The 23,466-nt window shown below is 45.9% G+C and overlaps 1 protein-coding gene across 4 annotated transcripts in view; it reads left to right on the forward strand.

The window, feature by feature from the left end:
* Positions 1–2,681: 2,681 nt before the first annotated feature.
* Positions 2,682–23,466, forward strand: part of LOC128731353 (complexin) — a 90,267-nt gene continuing 69,482 nt past the window's right edge. For 2 of the 4 annotated variants that reach the window (XM_053824468.1, XM_053824465.1), the window contains exon 1: positions 2,691–2,935. In XM_053824468.1, coding sequence (XP_053680443.1) covers positions 2,881–2,935 — 55 coding nt within the window. In that variant the 5' untranslated portion in view covers positions 2,691–2,880. Of the gene's footprint in view, positions 2,936–23,466 lie in introns of all 4 variants that reach the window. The other 2 variants (XM_053824466.1, XM_053824467.1) reach the window with 2 other exon arrangements.

Below are 23,466 nucleotides of genomic sequence, written 5' to 3' on the forward strand. Positions count from 1 at the left end.
TCCATCAGGTTCCACTCCAGCTTGCGTCCATTTTCTCACTCGCCCGTACGTGGGTTAATTTTCTCATCGTTCGTATTTTTCCTCACCCTCATCCATTCGATATCCTTCGCTGGGTGAAAGAAGCTCGTCCTCGTAGCTTCCACCAGCAACATTCACGAGCGGAATCTGATTACATCATCAGTTTTCGGTACCGGCCGCCTCTCGCCTTCACACGGTACCGCTCGACTAGTGAGGGCGATTTGTTTGTGCAGTAACCGTAAAATGTTGTATTTGCGATTACGATCCTGCGCCCGGTATCGGTCGGGTGGCAGCAAACATCTAGCGACGGGCAAATGCGACCCCAGATAGCCTCTCCGGAAGCCCGTGAGCTGGCGAAATTGAAAAATTTCGCCAATTTGTATCACCATTTCATCTGCTGCTGCCTTGTGCTGGAGTTTGGCCACGAATTTTAGGAGCGGTTTCGCCGCAGCGCTGATGATAAATTTTGCATCGCCCTGCTGAGTTTATGTAATCGGAGCGTGCGCATCGCTCTTCCTTTTGCCGCATCTAGCCGATCGGTATTCTTCCGCGCATCCATCCATGGCTGTCCTTTATCGATTTTGGGCTCGCAGCGGAAGAGCAAATGGACCAGCGCGCGAAGGAACACCAGCCTCGGGGTGCATCCTAGCGCCCTTCGCTGCTAATGTATGCCATCTTGTCGTTGCCGGCGGCCTAGCGCCGTCCGGTCGAGAAAGGACTCGTGCAAAATGTGCTGGACATAAGCAAAATCAAGGACTTTTGGCTAGTTCCCAACTAGCGGCCGGTTCATTGCCGAGTTTTTCGCCTCTTCTCGGATTCTTCGAACCTGCTCCGTTGCCGCATGATGATGGAGTCGAAGCAGCAAAACTGCTTCTTGCCCGCTGGAACACGCCGCGAACGCGGTAGAAAGCACGGAAACTAGGGCAGCAGACATGCACTCGTTAAATATTTAGCCACTAGCTTGAATGGAATTAAGCCTGCTTGCCAAGGATGCGAACCGGTGGGTAAAGGGCAAAGGCAAGCGTTCGCTGATGTGTCTGCTGCGGAAGGAAAATCAATAGTGTAGAGCCTAGCAGAATGCTAATAAGGATGGCTGTATCGTATCCTTTCATGTCGTATCAACGGAACGCGTGTTCTGTGGCCGTGTGGGCTTGAATAGGTTCGGCAGAAATGGAGAAAATGTTATACCGTACAGAAATGTTTAGAAAAGTTGTCCATTTATTACGAACACACGATTGTTTCTGAATAAATAGCTATTGAATTAATTGTGTTACATTACGTTGATATTGATTTTATTATTTCTATCAACACCAATCGACAAAATCGGCCGAAATTCAGATCATTTGTATTTGTAAAAATATTAGAGAAACATTTAGAAAGCAAAAGTTTATCCTCGCCTCAATATCAGCAATGTAAAGAATTTCCAAAAAGCTATCGAAATTCGGAACAGAATGTTGCTGCTGCAAATAGTTTTAAAAACAATTCGAGCCCACCTCGATGCTGTACACACGATTCTTTCTTGTGTATTTGTACATTTTCAGTTTTTGATTTCGGGTGGGTTAAAACTGAGTTTTGACTGCCATCGTTCGCAATCTCGCCTGGGAAGGTTTTCCATTTTGCGTATCGAGCAAAAACCCTAACAATTTCTCAACTAACGCAAGCCTCCATTTTTTTTTCTTTCTTTTCACAACTTTTTTCTTTGCAGGCTAACTCCGCTGGTGGCATGAAAGAAGTTTACCTAAGAGTTGATAGGAAGGATGCGCGGCCATTTTCATGGTGGAAACGTCAGCAAACCCGAGCATTGAAACATCACCGGCTCTCGGAGGAACTATGAGAAAAAAAAACCTATCAACCGGATCATAAACATCACTGAGCATACCGCTCGGTTCGATTGGCGGTGATGCCAACCAAGCGGCAGACATTTTCTTCAAAACGATCCCATTTTTAGTGCGAAATCACTCAGGACCGGCGGCTGTGTGGGGCGTAAAAAATCCAGAATCTTCTCGTTTTTCGTGATTGTGATTTTTTTCTGATTTGTTTCGGAGCAGTAAAAAGGCGCACCGAAATTTATCGAACCGTCGCAGTTATTTAAGAAACATTGCCTAAAAACTGTTCACTGTTCATTTTCGCATCCGGAGCTGCTTAAATCGATTCACCCGTAGACTACCCCGGCCTCTTAGTGTGCTTTGTCCGGTGCGCATCCTTTTTCTCTGGAATTAGGTTTTGTCATCTCGAAAGTGGAACTTGAAACAACGGAACTCGATCGGATCCGGACAGTGCCGTTGTGTTTATGTGGATCAGAGAAAAAAACGAGTGAAAACTTTCGCAAAAATAAAAACACAACTGCTGGCAGCCTCAAGCTCATGCTAGGAAAGGGAACCGAGCGCTTGGGCGGCTTAACAACCTCGCTCGCTGCTTCTTTGTAGGGCTGTCGGAAGGGGCTTTGCTGTACCGAGTAGCGCGAATCTCTTGTTAGTTCGTAAAGTTTACGAAGCGACTGAAAGGGAACGAATCGATGGTGAAAGCACGAGGGATGGAATGGAAAAGTTGTCCGAAGCACCGATTATTATGGTTTCCATGCATACGTTTTTATCATTTTTGGTTTTCTTGTTTGTTCGCTATTTCTTTGCAGCTGAAACAGTATCGTTAAATAGGAAGTAAAATAGAACGTACACACGCCGTACTGCGCACGTGCCCGTTCGCGAGTGAGTGATATTTGATCGTTGATAAGTTTAAAGCTAAGAAAGTGCAAACAAAAACCCTTACACACATCCACACACTCAGTGTTCATCTAGAGAAGCAGAGAGTCCTCGTAACACACCGTTATACCAGTTCCCGAGCACCAGCCCACCGGAAGCAAAAATGGCCGCTTTCGTCGCGAAGCAAATGGTCGGCAACAAGCTGAACGCCGTTAAAGGTAGGTGGCGAATCCCGGGCAGCAATAATCAACCATTTCGGGAGGAACGATATGCGTTTCATTTACCATTTGGTGCATTTGTGTTGAGCATTGTTTTGTTATGAAGCTTTTTGTTTTGCTCCTCGGGTGAAGGCCGCTCGTGGCTGTCATTAGGATCTCATATATATATATATATATATATATATATATATATATATATATATATATATATATATATATATATATATATATATATATATATATATATATATATATATATATATATATATATATATATATATATATATATATAACCTTTTTTTCTTCCATCGGAAGCAATATGTGCCGCATAAATCATCGTAAATAATGGTCTCATAAATTATTCATAATTCGGCTTTCCCAGCTTGGACCAGGAATCTGGACCGCGCCGTTTGGTGCCGTTTTGTGTCCTTCGCTCGGGCTTCCCGTGCAAACTTGCGGCATTGGTTGAGCGCCCGTTTTAAAAACACACATTCCAGGCGCCCAGCATTGCACAAGCCCATCGCAGTTGTGGTGGCTCTTTTTGTGTTGCTTCGATCGACTCCATTTCGCGAACGGTTCAACCGCAACCGGTTCCCAACCGGAAGGATGTTTCGCAATGGGGGAGCGAAACCAAAATAAATATTGCCGTCTCGCCGGTGCATGGGCCTAGGGTAGGGCATCATTATTCTTTAATTAAAATTGCTCTGCTGTCTTCCTTCGCCCGTCCTTTCTGCGCGGGAGCCATAAATAGGCAGGTGTGGAGTGTTTTTTTTTCTTTTTTATTTGTTTGTTGTTATTTCCTTCATTTCCGCATACCAGGGATGTTCATTCGATTTCGGTTCCGGTAATTATGGGTGCAGAATGCGAGCCGGCATTTTATCGCTAGCATTTTCCGCACTTATCGCTCGGTACAGTCGGTTTCAGTGATGTTGTTTGATTCATGTACAGCTTTGAAAACCTGGCCACTATCGTTTAAATCATTTCTTGGAAGATGTTTTTTTTTTATATGAGCGCGTTTGAATTACTAACTCAATTTGGTAGCTTTTACCTTTACGGAACATATTTTAACACGTGCAAAAGTGTTGAGCATAACGTGATGAGTAAATTTTCAAGGCGTGCCAGACACGATAATACATCTTATAGCGTTTTCTAATTGTTGATTGATTTGTATTTATGTATAAATTGATTTTCTTCCTGTCTTCATTCAATATTGGGATTGTAAGAGATGATTTTTGCTGATTTACTCTGATATATAACGTTGTATTTCTAGGAAAAAGGAAATATATGCATTATTCAATTACATCTCTTTCGAAAAACAATCAGATATCATTCTCCCCAAAAAATACTGAGAATAACGGCAACATTGCAGCGTGTTTTATTTTGCTGACGAACTGATTGGAAGAATTCTGGCGATGCACCGTTATGGCTTACAAAGCCATTGAATGAGCGTATGTATCTCGGATTCCCGGCGCTTGTTCGTGCTGTAATTCAATATAACCCGGACAATTCTACAGCACCATCGGTATGCATTTTTCTCGACGAATCGCAGCAATTTCAATCAAGTTCTGGTTGCTTTCCATAGCCATAACCAAAGCGAATACATGTACTGCCGCCCAGCAAATTGTGTTCAGCAGCCTGATTGTGTATGGGTTGATTAAGCGAGACAAAATGCAATAGCAACCAATACCCGAGTCGACCAAACACAAAGTATAGAACTTTAAAACATTCATCGAAGGTTAAAGCAACAATATTTCGTTGAGCATGGTGCACGAAAGTTTATCTTGTCCCATAAATGTATGTGCTCTTATTCCTTCCGTTCGAATAATTAAGCTATCGAAGGAAAACGATTGCCGCTCGGTTAAAAAAAAGGAGAAGAAAAACACAATTTATCAAACAAATATCATGCCAATCGTTTATTTAGTACGCACGCTGTGTTCGGGATGAAATTAACCTGCGAAAGAAAACGCTCACTCTTGGTGCAGTTGGGAGGAAAAATCGAAACCCAAACGCAAACGATCCGCGCAAATATTTCCGCTCATGTACATACACGCACACACAAAAACGCCTTCCAAAAAATATCGCCCAACAGAGTACGATCTACCAAAGCGCCGATATGTGCGATATGCATGAAAGTGTTCCACTCGAATGAAGGAAAAACCCGATGAACGAAAAACCTGCCTCAGCTGGTAGGATGGTTTCGAAAAGGTTTGCTTTTTCGCGAGGACTTCGCGCCCGGGACATGGTGGGCGATCACGAAGTTTTGTAAAATTCATGGAAAATTTTCGCATTCGATTCCGACGGTTCCGCTGACTGACGGACGATGGCTGATGTGTGGCAAAAGGGAAGAGAGGTATGTTCGTTTTGTGCACGTTTCAGGGAAAAACAACCCCCCCACACATACACGCAGGTGCATGTGGATATATTTGCAGTTCGGAACCACATCGTCGGCCCTGTTCCGCAGCGAGATATTTAGAAGTTTTCCACGGGGCTTTACGGGCGGATCGTTTTTATCATCGGTGGTGTGGAAGCGAAAAAAAGTGTGAATTTTCCCGAAATAAAAAAAAAAGGATAACGGGGGCGCTTTTTTTTCTACTCCGTTCAGTTGGTATGCTGACCGAGTTCCGTACTTGAGTGAACATTGGTTGCGATATTTTCGTTGCTGCTCCGTACTTTTATCGGTTTGTTGGATATTTTTTAAGCCTGTTTGGGCGGGTGTTTTCATGCGACGGTGCACTAATGAAAGCTTTCATCTGTTATTCACACTTTGGTGCTCGGGAATGGCAATTGCTGTTTTTTTTTTGCATTGCAGTCATTCCATCTGTGACAGTGAGTGTAAAGTGACGGCAAAGTACTATTAGGTACGTTTCTGCTGTAATCGTGTTGTGTTGCATTTGTCATGATGTGTTTTTTTTTTCTCTCGCTCTTCGCTTTACTCCACCGAAATGCTACGACGATAGTCGGGAATAGTTTTTAGAGTTTTCATCTCGTTTCCAAATTGCCTACATCACCCCGTCAAGCCCTATGTAATTTGCAGCTGTTTCAATGTTAAATTGGTTTTTATTTTTCGCATGAGATCCAGATAACCCCAACAAATCATTCTGGCTCGCCCGGAAATGGGGCAACTAAAGGAAATTAAAGTGCACGAAAAATGCTACCGATCGAAACTTCACCGCACCGAAATCTTAATTCAGTCACGTTCCCGCGTCCAATCGACCGCACGCGCTTGTCCAAAGCAATCGTTCGCTTGCCCGCTGGTTCACTGTTTCCGGTGTTTCGAGCTTTCCGACGCCTCGCTTTGCTACGGTTCGATCTCCCTGCCATGTTGGAAAACCAAAACGCAAATGGAATTTATCGCCAGCACTGGAGCGCACTCTCGTCAGCCGCGTTTGTTGGCGAAGACATCTAGCGAATCTGCACCGCCAACCGGGAGGGAGAAAACTTCATTAGACTAGCTCAATTTCGTTGCGGCGAATTCCGGTGCTAGTTCGCATCGAACAACGGGGCCGCTCGATAGTAGCATTATCGTGTGCGCTGCGAACGGCACTGGATTTAAAATCACGATCCGTCCATTTTGTGTTGCATTGTGGAGAGCAGATTTTTGCCACGGTTTGCATGGGATGGCAGCGCTTGGAATGGATGCTGGATTTTTTTTGTGTGTGCACGAAGTGTTCTGCATGTTGGACAAAAAATATTGATTGCGATAACAATTGTTCGTAAAATGTATGACAATTGCCACTTCTTTGACAGATTGATTTATTGAATTTATACTCTATTTCTATGCCAAATTGTTCGTTTGTTGCGAGTTTGATCGCCGTGCTCCAACGAATTTGACAGATCGTTGAAATCGATGTAAATCTTGTAAATAAACTTAAATTTCTTGTGCCTTGTTACTCGAATGTAGCTTCCTTGCTTTATGTTGTTGTGATGTGATATAAAAAACACTTTATTTGCAAACTTTGGAATAAGATAATTTTTTATTGAGTATCCTTTTCTAGCAAAATCCGGGCGAATGATGCACAGTTTTGGATGAAGAAAGTGTGAACTTTAGATTAGTGTAGATTAATTTTGAGGTTTAAAATGTAGAGCGAGAGAAAAATATGCGCCTCGAACCCGGAACGAAGCAAGTGCACGAACGATAATTTTGAGTCAGAAAGCACGGAACGCAAATGAAATATGATGCGTTGGGAATTTTACTTGCAGCGTCGGTGGGTGTGCTTGTAAAAATGAAAACTCTTCAGATGCACTTTTCCCAAACTGCGTTGCACTATAACACTAGAGAAGCGAACACTAGAGAGAGAGAGAGAGAGAGAGAGAGAGAGAGAGAGAGAAAAATGAATGAAAATTACACGTTCCATGTTCGGTCTTTCGGTGTAAAAATCCTTCAAATAGCTGCCCGTGCGAGAGCATTTGTAAGCTGTCGGCGAAATATGCACGGGCTTCGCATTGTTTCTCGGTGCCATTAATTTCAAAAGAACATCTACACGCTTTCCCGGCTCCCGATTTGCGTCCTGTTCGCGCGTACATTCCACAACGAAGGTCCTTATGTGCGCCCGGTAAATGAAAGGCCATAGCAATCTGGATGGTGGAATGGAGAAAAAAAAAACACTAACAGCAGTTGCACTCGGGACTTGCTTTGGATTTCGCTCGCTTAATCCAGCGGACCTACACTGCGCTATTGTTTCCAATGGCTCAGTTTATTAATCTTCGTTCCAGTCGCGCTCAGAGGAACGACAGCGCGCGTTAACTACTTTCCCCGGAAGCTTTCGTAGGTGCTCAGTCACGTTCCCGAATGGAACGAAACGCGCGCCAGATCCTTGCAACCACCTCCTTGACCTAGATGGCAAACCTAGTGGCGAAGGTGGTACTTGTGTGTGTGCTAAGTAGAGTAGCACCTCTGGGAGTGGGAAATTTTTGCCCACCCAATCGACGACGCGAAGCAGGAACTCTGGATACTTCTTCCCTTTTGCAAACACGTTAGGAAAATTTCATGTCAATCCCAAATGCAACCGATGCCTCCAGGGGCACACTATCGTCCCTGCAGGATTGCGCTGGTGCACCATAATTGCCGCCGAGATAAATATACTGCGCTCCATTACATAACTGCAGGCACCGTCAAGCCTTCGTGCTGGTTTCTTGCCACGCTTTCAACATTAGTTTCCGAGAAAACTAAGTGAACTATTTCGATGGTGCGTGGTAGCCTGCTTGAGACACCTCTGGCGTACCGACAAACACTCCCGTTGACAACGCGACACGCTAGAAACGTGGTGGTGTAATTGTAATTAAAATTCCAACCCCACGCAATCGTGGGAGTCGTCTCGCGGTGCTTAAAAACACCACGGCACGGCATGTGCTGAAAACGATCTGGGATAAATTTACTCCCCAGCAAGAAACGTAAGCCAGTTTTTTGTTGTTGTTGTTGTGATGCTTTGCTCACCGTCCCAAAGGCCAACACGATTGTGCATTCCCGGCGGATGATAGTTTCCAGCCATTCGTGTAGTTATTTATCAGCAGCTAAATAAAACCATGCAACGTTCTCTGCGTCGTGTGTGTGTCTGAACCTCCTGGTGTCTGTAGGTCTGTACTGGGCAGAAGCTTAAGTAAGGACAGTATTAAATTTTCTACCAGTCTCATTAGTGGATTCTGGGTCATTAGTAGGTTGCTTAGGACGGAGCCAAAGGCGTTTCAAGGAGCGCATTAAATTTTTATCCCCATTGGCGCGCACGCGAGAGCTCCAACCATTTACCGTCGCACACTCACACACACACACCGAAAAGCTCTTCCACATCCGCTCGCTTTTGTTCACCGCACGGTGCGCCATTTTCAAGATCACAAAATGGCGCCGAGGGCGAACGCGCGAGGTGACTACGACAGCGAACCATTCGCCTGTCTTCGCTCGCATGCGAAGCGATCATTATGGTGGGTGTTCGCATATCTCCCTCCTTTGATTGGCGCCGCTTCGCGCGGAGAACATGTGCGATGGTGCTTTTATTTCAATGTGATTTCGTTTCTTTACAACCGGTAAGCCAAGCGTCTCGTCAAGCGTCTCGCACATTCGTGTGCATATCCCAGCGCAAACAACATATTGCCACACCGGGCGGAATCCCACCTGAATGCGAGCAGCATCCTACCATTCAGGTCGGCCGTCTTTAGCAGGCGCGATGGCGCCCATCTTGCTCCCATGGAAAACGATGGGAACGTTGAACGTATTTACAGGGACGACAGAGAGGCCAGACAATTGATGGTGGTGGTGGTTTTGGGGCGTTCTATCCCGAACCTCGAAGAAGTGCTGCTGCTGCTGCTGCCTGCGTTCGTTTCGCACACGGGTTAGTGCAAAGCGCCCTGGGCATTTGACCGGCGGTGGGCCGTTTGCTGAGCGGCTAAATCCAATTCAAACATCATCAAGACTTATGCGCGAAAAGCATATACATGTCCCGTGGCAGCTTCGGTGCTGGGATGGCTCTTAAAAACTTCACAATGGCTCCGGCGTCGGTCGGTGTAATGCACTGATAAGCGCGTCCCAGCGCTGTATGGCGGCGGAAACGGGCTCCATTTATTTTTTCCAACCCTGCACGACCTACACCTTTTACTTTGGTGCTCTCCCGAAAGACGCCACTAAATCCCCAACCTGCCCGGGTGAACCGACGCTCGGAGCCTGCCAGTTGGCTGGGGCATGGGAGTTTTCACCTCTCTCTCTCCGGTGCGAGGTGGAAAATGTCTGTGTGGAAATTTATTTGCAAATTCAATTTAAACACGATCGAAAACGGTGCTGGATGCCGAAGTGCCCTGGCAAGGATCGGTAGAAATGCTTCGCTCGTAGGGTTTTCGTTGTAGTTGTTGCTGTTGTGCAAATAGTCCCGCAGCTGCCAAAAGGAACGCGAAGGTCAAACACAGGAGCCCATGTGGGTTTGTTTATGGGATTCTTCACCTTGCATTAGTTCGTCCGGATGGTTCCAAAAAGCAAACGCTTTCTTTCGAACTCTACCAAATTCCCAGCAGGAACTTTGTTGGGGTGTTTATTTCTCGCCCATTTGCGTCAGTTGGGCTCTAAATCATCGCGAACAGCCGCATGCGTGTTATTTCAATTTCTTTAGCTGACTTCAACCTGCCAGCCATTCGGTTCAGACCCAATTTCAATGGTTTAATGGACAAAAACGGGCACTCGCGAGTCATTGTTTGGTTAGCAAGTGCGCGATTCGATCTACATCCGTTCTTTGCCCGGGCAAAGGCTAAATGAGATCGAGTTTCACGATCAACTACTTACCGCTCAACTAGCCGCTCGATTGCGGGTTTTACCCGGTGTGCATTAATCAAAAGCGCGGTGTGTTGAAGCACGCCAGAGCGGAAGAATCCAACCGAAAATGTTAAGAAAACAAGGCAAAAAGGCCCCACTTCAGGGAAGTCGCGCACGTCAATCGTCTGGCCCGGAACGGAGCGGTGGCTGTGCATTTTGTTTGCTCACCTGTCATATTCCAATCTGTGCGGCTCAAGTTGACCGTGCGAGGCAGCGTGACGAGATTGATCATTTGATAAATGCGTACAGCGTGGACCCGTGAGGAGGATGGTGTATTATTTTATCTGCTTTATCATGTACGGACGTTTCGCGAAAAGTTTATCGTAACAACAACAAAAAAAAAGGCCCAACCGTAGTCAGTTCATCCATAGACAGACGATGATGAGTCGGTTGGATTGGTGGTGCGAACAAAAAAGAGGTCGTTTTAATGAGATACACCACCGGCAACGAAAATTATGAATTTGCTCTTTAAAACACCACCGGCCGAGATGGTTCATTTTTTCTCTCTCTGACCATTTCGCCAGAGCGCGCGTAAATTCCACTGTATATTCACGTTTTGCTGCGATGGTGGTCACTATTTATCATTCGCGAGTTTACTGCAACGCCAACAACGAGGCAATTTGTACCCACCCCGAATGGGGAATGATAAATTAAACGACCTCCAGGATGACGCTGCTCGGTCGTGGTTGTTGGGTGGGAAATCATTAAAATGATTTTTGGCGACTTTTGGGGCCATCACCATCACCAGGCATGGTGCAAGTCGTTTTGCAGGCGTCCGTTTCAGCTGCTGAGCCTGCATCGGACGTGGGCAGAAAAAAAGACATCTTCAATTTGCACGTTTATTTTTGCGTGTGTTGCAGTACCGTGGAGTTTTTCCCTGTGAAAACCAACAAAAGAAAAGGTTTTCTCGTTTTTGTTCTCAACATTTTTTTTTCGTCTTCGTTTGGCAATAAGTGATTCTATCTTTTAATGAATCTTGCACAAAAAAAAAACGCCGAGGTTTTCTTGGAGCTACCGCATCCGGCGGAGCGGTGTGAGTGTACGAAAGCATCGTAATGAATGAAGACAGGCGTTCATGGTGGTCCGGCTGGATCTTATTTTCGCTCGCACCTTCGGCTTCCGGCAAAAGGTGTGAAGGTATCCATTCGGGTGTGTATTCGCTCGCTGCAACCCCCAATCCGGAGACTTTACGACCGTGGTCCAGTAAGCGAAATTAAAATGAAACGTCTAATTAAATACAACTAGCTTTGTTTTTTTGTTTCTTCTGCTGCTTACACCACCGTTGTATCCTTCTCGTAGAAAAAGGGGTTTTCTTTTAACGCAAAATAGGTCCCTCCTTGAGCCCCCGTTTTCCGGTTAGTTCCGGTTCCATTAATTGCGTCTTCTTGCACGATTGTTCTCCGAACGAACCGAGGCCGTTCTACACGGCCGGGGAAAAACAAACACAGTGAACGCTTCCTGTTCGTTCTATTCGTTGACCCAGCATTGGGGTTAGGAGAATAGAAGAGAAGTTTCTTGTTCGTCTTCCCAGCTTTTGGACAGCAAAAGTGTATTTCTTTCAAAATCGTCTGGTACCTGGAAGATCGTTGCAGGTATCGTACTGTAGAAAGAGCAAACGAATAAAAACGAGCTACCTCGAAGGACCTTCGTCCAAAGGAGTCACAAGCGTTAAGTGCTCTTTTTGCATTGTGTTTTTAGTTGTTTTTTTTTCTCCCCCCAATTTCTCGCTTCGCACGGTCTCGCCTTGCTCAGGTGGCAAATGGCTAGGGACCATCTAAATTTTCCACGAACCCGAAGCGCTTAGGAAAATCAAAACTTAAACATCACAAACAGTCAACTGGCACCGAGTTGCGAAGGGTTTTTGCTTCGTTTTATTTTACTTCTCCAGGGCTCTTCTCACCCTCTGGGCTATGCCGAGGTGGCTCAGTTCGACCCTAACCGGCAGTAACGCGAAAACCACCGATTACCTATTGTCGGAAACTTTGTGCCACCGATTGGAATTTGTCTGGCATTGTGGCCGGGCACTGGTGGCTTGTTTCCATTGCTTGCACGCGGGACAGTTTTGGAAAATGGGCGCGCCCGGCTTTTGTGGCAGGGTGAACCTATTTTCTAAATTCCTAATGTCGATCATCCCCCAGGGAAGCTCGAGAAATGAACTCAAAACGAAGGAAAGGACGTGGAACAAAATGACAAAAAAAAACCACGTTGTTTTCGATTGCTTCAGCGAACGCGTATCCTTCAGCCGAGCTCTGTTTGTATGTGTGTTTGTTTGATTTGATTGAAAGCACCATTGAGTAAAAGGGACCTGCTCCCAACAGCCCGATCGACTGAATGTCCACTCAGTGAGAAAGCTCGAAATTTTCACCCGCTTTGCCGCATTGGCTCAGTGCTCATTTCCTTTTTTTTTGTTCTGAAAACTGAGAGCAGTCCTTTTCTTCAGGGTTTCAACTAAAAGGCAAAACGAATAAAAAAGTATAAAACCAGTTGTTTCTGATGGTGTTCGTTGAAGGGACCGAATGGTTTCGACTTTTGGTGACTTTTGACGTGGCTCATTTGGAGAAGCTTTATCACAGGTCTATCTGGTTTCCCAAGAATGACTCCTAGTCGGACGGACGAATGATCAAACTCTTGTTGCCTAAGCTGTTGGAAAGGATGTTTCGTGCCCTCTAGCCATTTAACTTGAAGCTTGTTAGCTGCATGTGTTCGGTTGCTTGAAATGGCACGTTTTTTTTGTGTGTGTTTCATTTTTAACCTAGACTTGTACTCAATTTGTACATTTTATTTTACAACGTCTTCAATGTTTAGCACTAACACACATCTGTGTGTGGTATTGTAGTGTACCAAAAATAAATTATGCTGTTACTATGAGCAGACATTCGTTTTTACATCGCAACTGCTATTGGTATGCTTGTTTTAAACTGTGAAATTTGATTATATGGTAGTACTATTCCTCTGTGAGTGAAGCGAACCAATAGTACATCAAATTTAATCGATTGAGTTTGAAATTACCTTTCATAAAATATACATGATTGATACAAGGTCATAATACAAGCATTGGGTTGGGTTCTATCAAAAATGGAATACATTAACCTTGCCGGAGAATTAATTGCCTCGTTCGGGTCGTTCCCGCTTTGTTTGTTGAGCAATATCCATAAAACGGACTTCGTCGAAATGAAAAAAAAAAAAACAAACAAAGTAATGAACGATACACGGACAAGCAACATAAAAAGTTATGCATGTTTTGAGATATGAGCAAATTTATATCCAACACAATCGTCGATCACCAGGCGCATCACTCACTATCCCTAGCCATCGTTAGACTCCTGTTGGAGCACAGTATCATGGAAAAAAAAATGCGATGAGCAAGCGCCATCGAAGAAATGGAAGAGAAACATGCGCCGTTACGCGCGGGCATGAGCGCGCTATAATAATATATTACCATAAATTCAGTTTTAATAAATTCAGCCCAACCCACTCCCATGTCGCAGGGTTCGATTCGAATCCGCACTGGCGTTGACGGTTTGTTTGCTTAGTGTTTTTCGAATGTTTTATCGGCCAATGTTACTGCGTGTTAGTGCCTCTGCCTCCTAGCGAGCTGGCAGCGATTCGGGCAATTTTGTTGAGCGAAAACGCACGCAATAACGCAAATGGACACGCAATGTCGGTAAATAATTTAGCCAATGTCTAGCCAGTGGCAAAAGGGTCAGCTGGAAAAGGATGGCCGCACACCGATAGGCGTTAAATATGGGTTTGTCCGGGCGTCCATCGGGCATTAAACATTCACGTGAACGCGTCAGCACATGAGCAGCCCCGGGCGTCGGTAGCGTCCCGTAATTCCGTTCCGGCCACAGCCACTGGTTCGATATTACTGTCCAGCCCTTTTGCTGGATTATACGTATGCCATTATTTACGCGAGCACTCGCTTGGGGAGGGCCAACTTATTGAGCTTCAAATTTCAACAATGAAAGTGAACTGAGAGCACATGAATTAAATAAAAATGAAACATAATCTTTTTCCACTCGCTAGCGCACGGACAGGACAAACTCCAAACTGTCCAGCCGGTGCTGACCGCAGCAGCTCCACGTTGCACCGGTCAATCGAGGTCGTAATCAGTGATAAATTACCTTATTACATTTCGAACATTTTATAATCGTGAAACAACGCGCCGCTCAGCACCGGCTGGGCGTTTGGAGGGTTTTCGTTGGCGACCGCCGGAAGATTAATGGGGCCTGCTTCCGAGAAATCAATTCCACCGGTAGCGATCGCGCGTCCACTTCAGGGGAAAATTGCCGGACCGATAGGGCTGCTTTGGGCTGCAATCGCGCTGGTTAAACGGTCCTCCACTTTCAATCCTTTTTTCCAACCAAACCCACCACGCCCGTGCGTGGAAGTGTGTGCTTGAGTGCGAGTCGATTCCGGAATATTTATGATCTCGACCCGGCACAATCCCCCGATGAGGACACTCTGCACACTACCGGCGACTTTTTCACTCCCGCGCACGGTTGGAAATCCTGGGGAAAAAGCGCTCACTTCCACCTCCGGAAGCCGGCTCGGTGCGATGGATTAAATTTGATTTTTAACGTGGCAAAAGCTATAATTCTTCTGCCGCGTGTCACCCACTCGCTGCCTCGCAATCGGTGGGGCTTTGGACGCGTATACGCTGAAGCTGAAGCGCTAGATCCGTCGCTGGCGGCGCCCTTTTTAATCGATTTTTCATGTTTCCGTTAAAAGCCTCCCGAAATCATCGCTGACCTCATTTGGGATGTTTGCTGCTTGAGTTTTTTTTTATCCTTCTCTTCTTGCTCCATGTCTGTCCGACAGCTGGCTCTGGCAGGGACACACGGGAGTCCTGATTGAGTTATGTATGGGGTCGGGTAGCTTGATAAGTCGTAGGCATAGGGCAAAAAAAAAAGGAAAAAAAAAAAACAGGCACAAAATGGAAACACAATCGCACGGGAGTATTTGTTGAGGATGAAAAACGCATCAGCTTCTGGAGTGATGGCTCGCACCGTACTTGTGAAATCCGTCGGACTCTCCGCTCCACACCAACGATGTGTCACGGATGGTTGGAAAGCAATCCCTAAAAAGAGGGTTCATTTTATTTACCACTCGCTTTGTGTGCATCGGGAACCCCTCAAATTAACGGGCTTCTCAATTCCGGGAATGACCTCCAGAATTCCAGATCTCATATAGAAGGTTCGATTGATCGTTCGGTTGGATTCCGGGTATTGATTGCTGATGGAACGATGGAACAAGGGCTAAAAAGAATGTTTCACCATGGGACCGTACGCACCATGCCCTCTATGTGAAATGGGCACGATTGTTTGGGGTCTGGATTTGAGGGAGAATGATTTTTCCCTTCTGATGCTTCATTTATGATGAAAGAATTAAAAGGAGAAAAGAGGTTCATGAATACTTTCATGTGCTATTAAAATAATTTCTCTCCAACCATGTGAGAACAATAGTGGTTGATCATAATTGCTTTTACCAGACGAAATGCCATCCGTTCGGCAGAAGTATGATATAAAAAGACGAATTCCCCGTACCTGAGTAGTAAGAATTCCGTCTTGGCCAAGGTATGTTTGCATCCCCTGCTGCTGCTATCGTCTGCTCTCTACACGCTCGTCTTTCTTTTTCATTTGCTTATTTCACCTCTCCCAAAGCACTGCATTCCATGCTCTAGAACCGAGCAATGTGAAGGTTTGAAGCCTGGACACCCGGTATGTTCTACCTGGCAGAGGACAGTGGGGTTGCTGGCAGAGGGATCTAAAAATTAAATTCCATAACCGGTCGCTCTCGATCTCCGCTCATTGGCAGGAAGTGCTGGTGAGAATTCTTTTCCGACCCTCCGATTGGCGTTCTTTGTTGTCGTCCTTTGTGTGTACCGTTTGCCAGGACCTTGTTTGCGTGCATTCCGATGCACAATACTGCATTGCTTTTGGTTTCCACTAAACGGTGGGTTTTGTTCATGCTGCTGTAAATGAGCGCTCAGTCGTTGGCCCACTGCACAATGGAGTCGCCTGGTGGATGGTGCATTTAAAAAAAGGTCCTATTGTCGACAGGCATCATCATTCTTGAAAACGACACTCTAATTAAAAACTTATATCATGTCAATGATGAAAAAAAATCAAAATCGATTATGATTAATATCTCGATATATCATACAAAACATCATGTATCGTTTGAAATTCCTTTTTCCCCGAATGTAATAATCTCAAAACGCACAGCTGAAAGCGGTACGTTTGGTGACCAAATATTAGTTACCATTCAGTCAAGAACCCCCAAAAATACAGCGATGCTCTTTCCACGGACCAAACGGAGCCTTGTCAAGGATCCCGGTACCGAGAGTTAGCCCTTAAACGGATGTCGGCGAACCATTCGCTTATCTCGATGCTTGTGGTCGCCTTCGGCTGACCCGGCTCGCTGCCAGTGACAGCATGATTATTTCCATATCATTCCGGCGGCGACAGAATCGGAAGATCCACAGGGCACTTCATCCTTGGGCGACCTTATCGAACCACCAGCCCGCAAAATGGCAGGCGGGACGCCCAAACCGTGGGAAGCAAGAAATTTAGATTTGTATTACGTTTTTCGTATTTTTTTGTGTGTGTTGCTGTCCCTGCGTGTCGCGCGTTTGAAGTTATCTTGAGTTGCAAAGTGCAAGAAAAATGGAATAATGGTCCCTTATAGCCGTCTTTATCTGCTCCCGTGAATTCTCGGATCCCTTCGGCGCCCTTCATTTCCACCGCTACTGCCGGCTAATTCGACGCCTCGCATTATTTGGACCGGGTCGACGGCGTCGTCCACGTTGTTAGGCCCTCGGGCGCTTACGGTTTCATCGTGGGGCGAGCTTTTTCTTATTTGAATCGCTTTTGTGTGTTGTGTTTCATCCCGGATTGTGTGCTGGTTTTTTTTTCTTCCTCACTAAGCTTGAAATGCTGAATTCGTTGACAGTTTTCGGGCCATTCGCGCTCCTTGCTTTCGCCTTCCAGAGTCCTTCCACAGTACAACTGCTTGTCGGCAGCCGAACTCAAGTGGAAACCCAAAATTGCCCACCCAATCGTCAGCCTTCGCTTTTGTGGGCAAAATTTCGCTGGAAAAAGTTTCCCACCAACTCTCTGCTCGTTCGCGTGCGAGGGCTGTGTTTTGAGTCCTCGTTTTTTTTCTTTTCTTGCGCTTGTTTTTGACGGTGCCAAATCAGAGATAATGATTTTGTAAGCGAAATAGCGCACAGTGTCCGTGCTTCGCGATAGACCGCGGTTCTTGGTGTCCCTCCTTGATACCGTGCGCCGTCCAGTGGCTTCTGATGATTGTGTTTGCTGAGAAATAAACTCATCACTAGCGCCTGTTCAGGTCGCGAGCCACTTTCGCGAGCAAGCGAAAGACAAAACCGAAGCTTTTTTGCGCGCCTTAAAAAAAAGGTAACCACACTTGAGCTTGAGTGGCACGTTTTCGTGGCCCTGCTGGTCAGTTGCGGTCCACCCACCAGCTAACCGGTGTGCGACGGTTGGAAAATGGGCGAAATTAAATTAAATGAATAATTCAACCAAAATGAAGACGTCACCGTGCTGCTCAGCGGGCTGTCGGGAAAAACTTTAATGAGATTTTCGCGAACCCACCCCCCTAACTCGAAGGGAGGCTTTGTTGTCCAGTCGTTTGGCCAAGGGTGGCCGTGTGCATGCATCGTGGCCGTAAGTATGATGCGGAAAATTCAAAATACAATTTAGCACCGCAAGCTGCGCCTCCCAACGCTTCCGTACGGTACGGTTTGTTACATTTTTATTACACCGCTCTAGGCCGAGGGCCGACGGGCCGTTGGCAGATTAAACATATAATGGCCACCAGATGCGGCAACGTAGCGTGTCTCTGCCCGCTCGCTGCGATGCTGCGGAGAACCAATTTATTTTCCTTTGTTTTTCTCGAGCGCTTGTTTTGAAACACGATTTTATTTCGTCAAGTTTTGTCAAACAAGTGATTAATGACTTCCAGCGGTCGGTGAGCTGATCCAGTTTGCTTTAGGGGAGATGCGCCGGTCAGTGAAGCAACGGGTCGTAAATTTTCCGGGTTTTAATGGCAATGGAACCGTGGGTTGCGAGTTTTTCCACCCATTTCGGAGCGCGCTTGGACCTTGGGTGAGTCGTTTGAAAAATTGCATTTTGATGCGCAGCGATGGTGTCAATGATGGCACAGATTAGGGTTTCGCTTGAGCGGAATGCGATGCAAGCGATTAGTGTGCATTAATATGATGCTTTCAGAATGATCAAACGTTCTTGCTGATGTTGTGTTATCCGTTAACGTGCAAAAGAATCATGAGCCAAATCGATGGAATTTGAGGTTTCGTTCACAATTGAGAGCATTTCAATGAAAGCAATCGATTATCAGATTATCGATTTTCATAAATTTGAGCTCACAATTTCAACGTTTCCTATAAAAGCATTCGTGAAGTTCAGTTAAAAATACGTACGTTTTTAAAATTAACCACGACACGTTTGATGTTTGATGAAAAATTGGATATTCATTTGAAGTAAAGAATAACAAGCTTAATATCTTTTTTTTGAGTGTTATGATAAGCTACAGCATATTTAACAGCATTTTACTTGGACATCTTGTTCACTATTTTATGGGAGTTGTTTAAAGTCATCCTGTAACGTAGTTGGATTGTTTAAAAAAAAACGCAATGAATGTTGTCATGAATATTAATTTTTGATCATACGGCCCTTGGATATGCTGCCATTGATATTCGTCGCAGTTTTTTTTTCCTGGAGCTTTGTGTCATTAATACGAAATTGGATTATTTAAAGTCCCTCACTATGGAAATATTGAAGAAAAAATGGAAAACACCATAAAATGGATGGTATATTCGATGAATACATTACGCACCGATGGTGACAATATTCCACCATATCAACCACCAAACACACACAGGGCACACGATCAAGCTATACGTAGAATACCCTCCAAACATAACCACATACACCCGGCTACCGCAACCTCTGTGTTCCGAAAGTGAGTTCAGAAATTGTTCCCGGCAAGCCGCAAAAATTCGGCACCGTCGTCGTGGTGTTCTAAAAGAAACCCCGTATGGAAAATTTATCACGCACGTTACGCCTCTCTTTGAACCGGCGTGTCTTATTTTCTCGTTGAAACTCGCCCTGATGTATTCGCCCATGGAAAAGGCGAAATTCCCCATATTGGGGCGGCGTAGAACCTTCCGTATGTGCCCCGTTCCCATCATTCTGCGTCCTATTTTATAATTGGCATTGTTCGCCGTGTGCAGCCTTGTGAAAAGGGGATTTTTCAATTTTCTCCCTCCGCGGCCGCGACGGATTATGAATTATTTATGCCGCACGGGGCAAAGCCTGTCGGAGGCGCATTCATTTTTTCTTTGCGTTTGTGAATTTTCCCTTTTTTTCTACGGTGTTTAGATCCCTCAAACCGGCCCGCCCATATGTAAGAAAGTTCGTTTTCTATGCACGCGGTACGGTAATTTTCTGCCATCGCTGCCGCTTTACGCGTAACACGCAAGAAATTTCCCGATAGGCTTTTGTTTGCGCTTCGTTTGAACCTCCTTCGAGGGTTGGCATCGTGCATGAGCGTGCTTTGATGTCGTCTGACAAAAAGTCGATATTTTCTTATGCGTAGGTGCTCGATAATTCACGATACACGCGGTTCCATAATTAGGCGTTACTGACGATTCAATACAAATGCGTTTTCCAGCCAATAACCTTGATAATGAAAAGTTGTTCCTGGACCGATAAGGACGTTTTTCGCGTGCAGCCAACGAAGGATAATGAACGAAATCGCACTTCCTCATTCACGCGTACAAGATGCCTTTGGTAGCCGTTCAGCTTGCGTTCGTTTCATTCGCAGCGATCCCATTCGTCCGCCCCACCCAGCCAGTGGCTGTATTGTGTGTGATAAGTGTGCGAAAAATTGGCCCACCATTGTTGTCCCCCAGCCGAAGTAATATCCTCCCATTGAGAGCATGTGCGTACGGGTGTATAAATAAGCGCCGGAAATCCGATTACTTGTTAAAATATGGCAGCCTGGCATGGGAGCCGAGGGAAAGCTTTTTCTCCGACTTCCGCGCTCGATACGGGCCCTTTTCTGATTTTTTTTCTAACTCCGCTAGTGTTGATTGTGCTTCCTTTTGTTACAATGTAAAGGATTTCCTGTCACCTGATTATACATGATTTTTTGTGTGTGCTTCTGCCGTTGCTTTTGCTCCGTGTAACTTGCATGCCACCATTATGGGGATTTTCTTTTCGCCCGTGGAATGGCGCATCCTTTTCGCGTGCGTGGGCGAGCTCCTTGCGCTGGAGCACCTGCCTGTGTGTGTGTGTGCGTGTGTGCGAAGGAGCGAAAAGCGATAAATTTCCGGCCTCCAAAAGTTGACCGAATTAATCTGATTTCGGTGCGCCTGCCGCCGTGGTGTGGTACGGCACCATTGCGGAAAGTGTATCAGAGAATTGGGTTGGGCCCAGATTTATTCGCTGCCTTGCCCGCCCATCCGTTTGAGGTTGCAGCGTACCGTGTAAAAGGCGCAAGACATGTACCGTGTCCCCGGTTCGAAGGAGAAGCCTACTCCGTCACCGGTGAAGCAAAAGGAAGTACGAGTTTCACCGGGGAGACGCTGTGGAACCGCGTGGGTTGTTGTTGTAAAATTAAACGACACAAACATTGTTCGCAACTGTCAACTGGGACGGCGGGCGGAACACGCAGCCCTGGTACTACCCGGTGATGTAACCGGGACAACTGCTGCGAGTGTGGCAGTGCGATGTATGAGTTAAGAAAAAAAAAACCCCCACAGCACTCTTGGATCGAAAAACTCGTTCGCACGTGTAAGGAGCAGCCACCCGGGATGGGATGGTAACGATGCTGGGATTCGCTTTGCTTTTTTGCTGGTAAAGGAGTGAGCGAGTCGTTGGTGGGTTGGCCGGAAGTGGGCACAATCAAGACACGGAAACCGGTGTCGCCGGTGGGATTCGAGGGAAGAGTTTCTAACTTTTCCACCAGAAGTCTTCGTTAAGGGGTTTCCTGTGTCACGGCCGGCAGCCGTCTCCGTATGGGTCTTGAGATGCTCGATTAGTGTAAAACCACCGTGTAGGTGTGCCGTGAAGATTCCACGCCTGTGTGCATGGGTGCTCGAAAACATCAAGCAAATCTTTGCCTAGTCTTAGAAAGCTGTTTGGTTTTTTGGAGTTTTTTTCTGCTGTTTGCTTTGGTGGAGCCCAACCTGGTGCTCGTACTGCGAGTTGGGCAGCTGTTTGCGACAAGTTGGTTCGAAGTAGCTCGCAAAAGTGTGAGCCCAGCAAAAAGTTGAGACAAAAACGCTACAAAAACTGCAACGAGCTCGTTCGGGGAGGACACGGACAGGATGTTCCCAGGATGCCGCCTGTGCCGCTTGCAATTTGCGAAAATTGACGATAGGAAAGTATTGTTTCGAAAGCGCAATGACGCATGCTACCGTCGTGTTAGATTAGAACAGATGCTAGATGATGAGCGGAAAATGAAAAGTTTGCTCTGTGGCGCGTGCACTGGGAAATATGTACATTATGCTCGGTCTGATAACATTAGCCCTTTTGCCTTATTTATTCAATTTAAAATCAATCATTCCATGCATCGTCGATTCGGTATGCGTATGTAATTGCTGCCTATCGTTTTGAAGCTTACGTCACATATTTTTGCGGTCTGTTACTTTTTTTTATTGATTTTCCATGTACAAATGTAAATTGAAAACAGATTCCTGTCGTTTGCTTTACACAAACTCGTATCAGCGTATGGTATGATAATCCAAATAAGCTGCTCGTCGAAGCCAATCGTTGCGTTCCTGTTCAACGAGCAACTCTCGTCAATCCGCTCGAATCGATTCATCGACAAGACTAAAGAGAATAAATATTTGACAATTGCTTTCATTTAATTACATTCCAAAATGAACCGTAGTCGCTATCGCTCTCGATGCTTGTGAAGGTACACACCGTTGAGGGAATGTATACTGCGTTCGCTCACATTGGGCAGGACTTTCCAAATTCGCGGCTCGTCCTAGGATGTTCGCTTCCCGGGGGAACACCTTTTTCAAAGGGTGTCGGTGTCTGCTGAGTGGCAGCAGTCGATGTTCGATGCGGTGAAATTGAATTCCGATCGATGGCACGCTTCCTGGCAACTGACGGCTAGGTCGGTGTAATTAATCGCGTTCAATCTACATCAACGAATGGTTGACCCGGAACGTTTACTCCATTCGTCATTTCAAGCGAGCAGAGTTTTTGGCTTTCGTGGAAGCACATGCGACTCGCCAAATTTCAGAACATCGACGAAAAGGCTCTCAGCGGAGATACGTCCTGTAAGGTCACGTCATACCAACCCTTCAAGGCTAGATGTATTTTAGTCGCATGCCGGAAAAGATGAAAAGTAGAACTCAGACAGGAACGCACCTAATGTGGCTGTATTGTCCTTGTTATGTATTTTAACTAAAAATTCGGCAATGCTTGATGATAAAATTATGCCGACTTGATTCGCGATCACTATGGTAAACATTTTCCTCTCGATGCAAACAACCCCAGACCCACGGAACGTAGAGAAGATAATACTTTCCGCCCAACATCACGCGGACGAACGAATATGAAAAAAAAAACCGAAACCGAAAGCAACCAAAATCATTCCAATAAAAACAAACACTTTTCCATCTGAAATATGATCCTGCTGCCTGGTGCTGTGGTGACGTGCAACCATCACTCACAAAACGGAGGTCTGAACAGTCGGCAACAAGAAGCACGATTTAGCTCTCATTTGAGCGCACGAATTTCCGTCTGTTGGTGCTAAATCCTGCCAGCTCTGGGGAAGCACAACCTCCGGATACGCTGGGTGCGCGCGTGCAAAACAATACAAAATTAACATATAACAACAGAAGGACGCGTACGGGGCGTAGAGAGGAACTGATGGAATAAGGACGAGACAGAGGCCCTTACAGAAGACCGCAAGAGCGGATGAATCCGAGCGAAGTGGACGTTTATGTTTTGCATCGTGCATAATTTACAGCCCGACCGAACGCGGGCACGGTCGCGTATGGTTTTGCGCGTCCATGTCCTGAAAGGATCGCATAATTCCGCGAACCGAGCTTCATCCCGGACCCGGGCTGTGAGTGGTGATATCCGCAGCGCTGGTGTGCCATCGGTGATACAATATTCGCTCTACCAAATATTGACACAAGACATTCAAAATGCTAACAATTCCGATGAAACCG

Source organism: Anopheles nili, chromosome 2 (assembly GCF_943737925.1).
Source record: "Anopheles nili chromosome 2, idAnoNiliSN_F5_01, whole genome shotgun sequence".
NCBI lineage: Eukaryota > Metazoa > Arthropoda > Insecta > Diptera > Culicidae > Anopheles > Anopheles nili.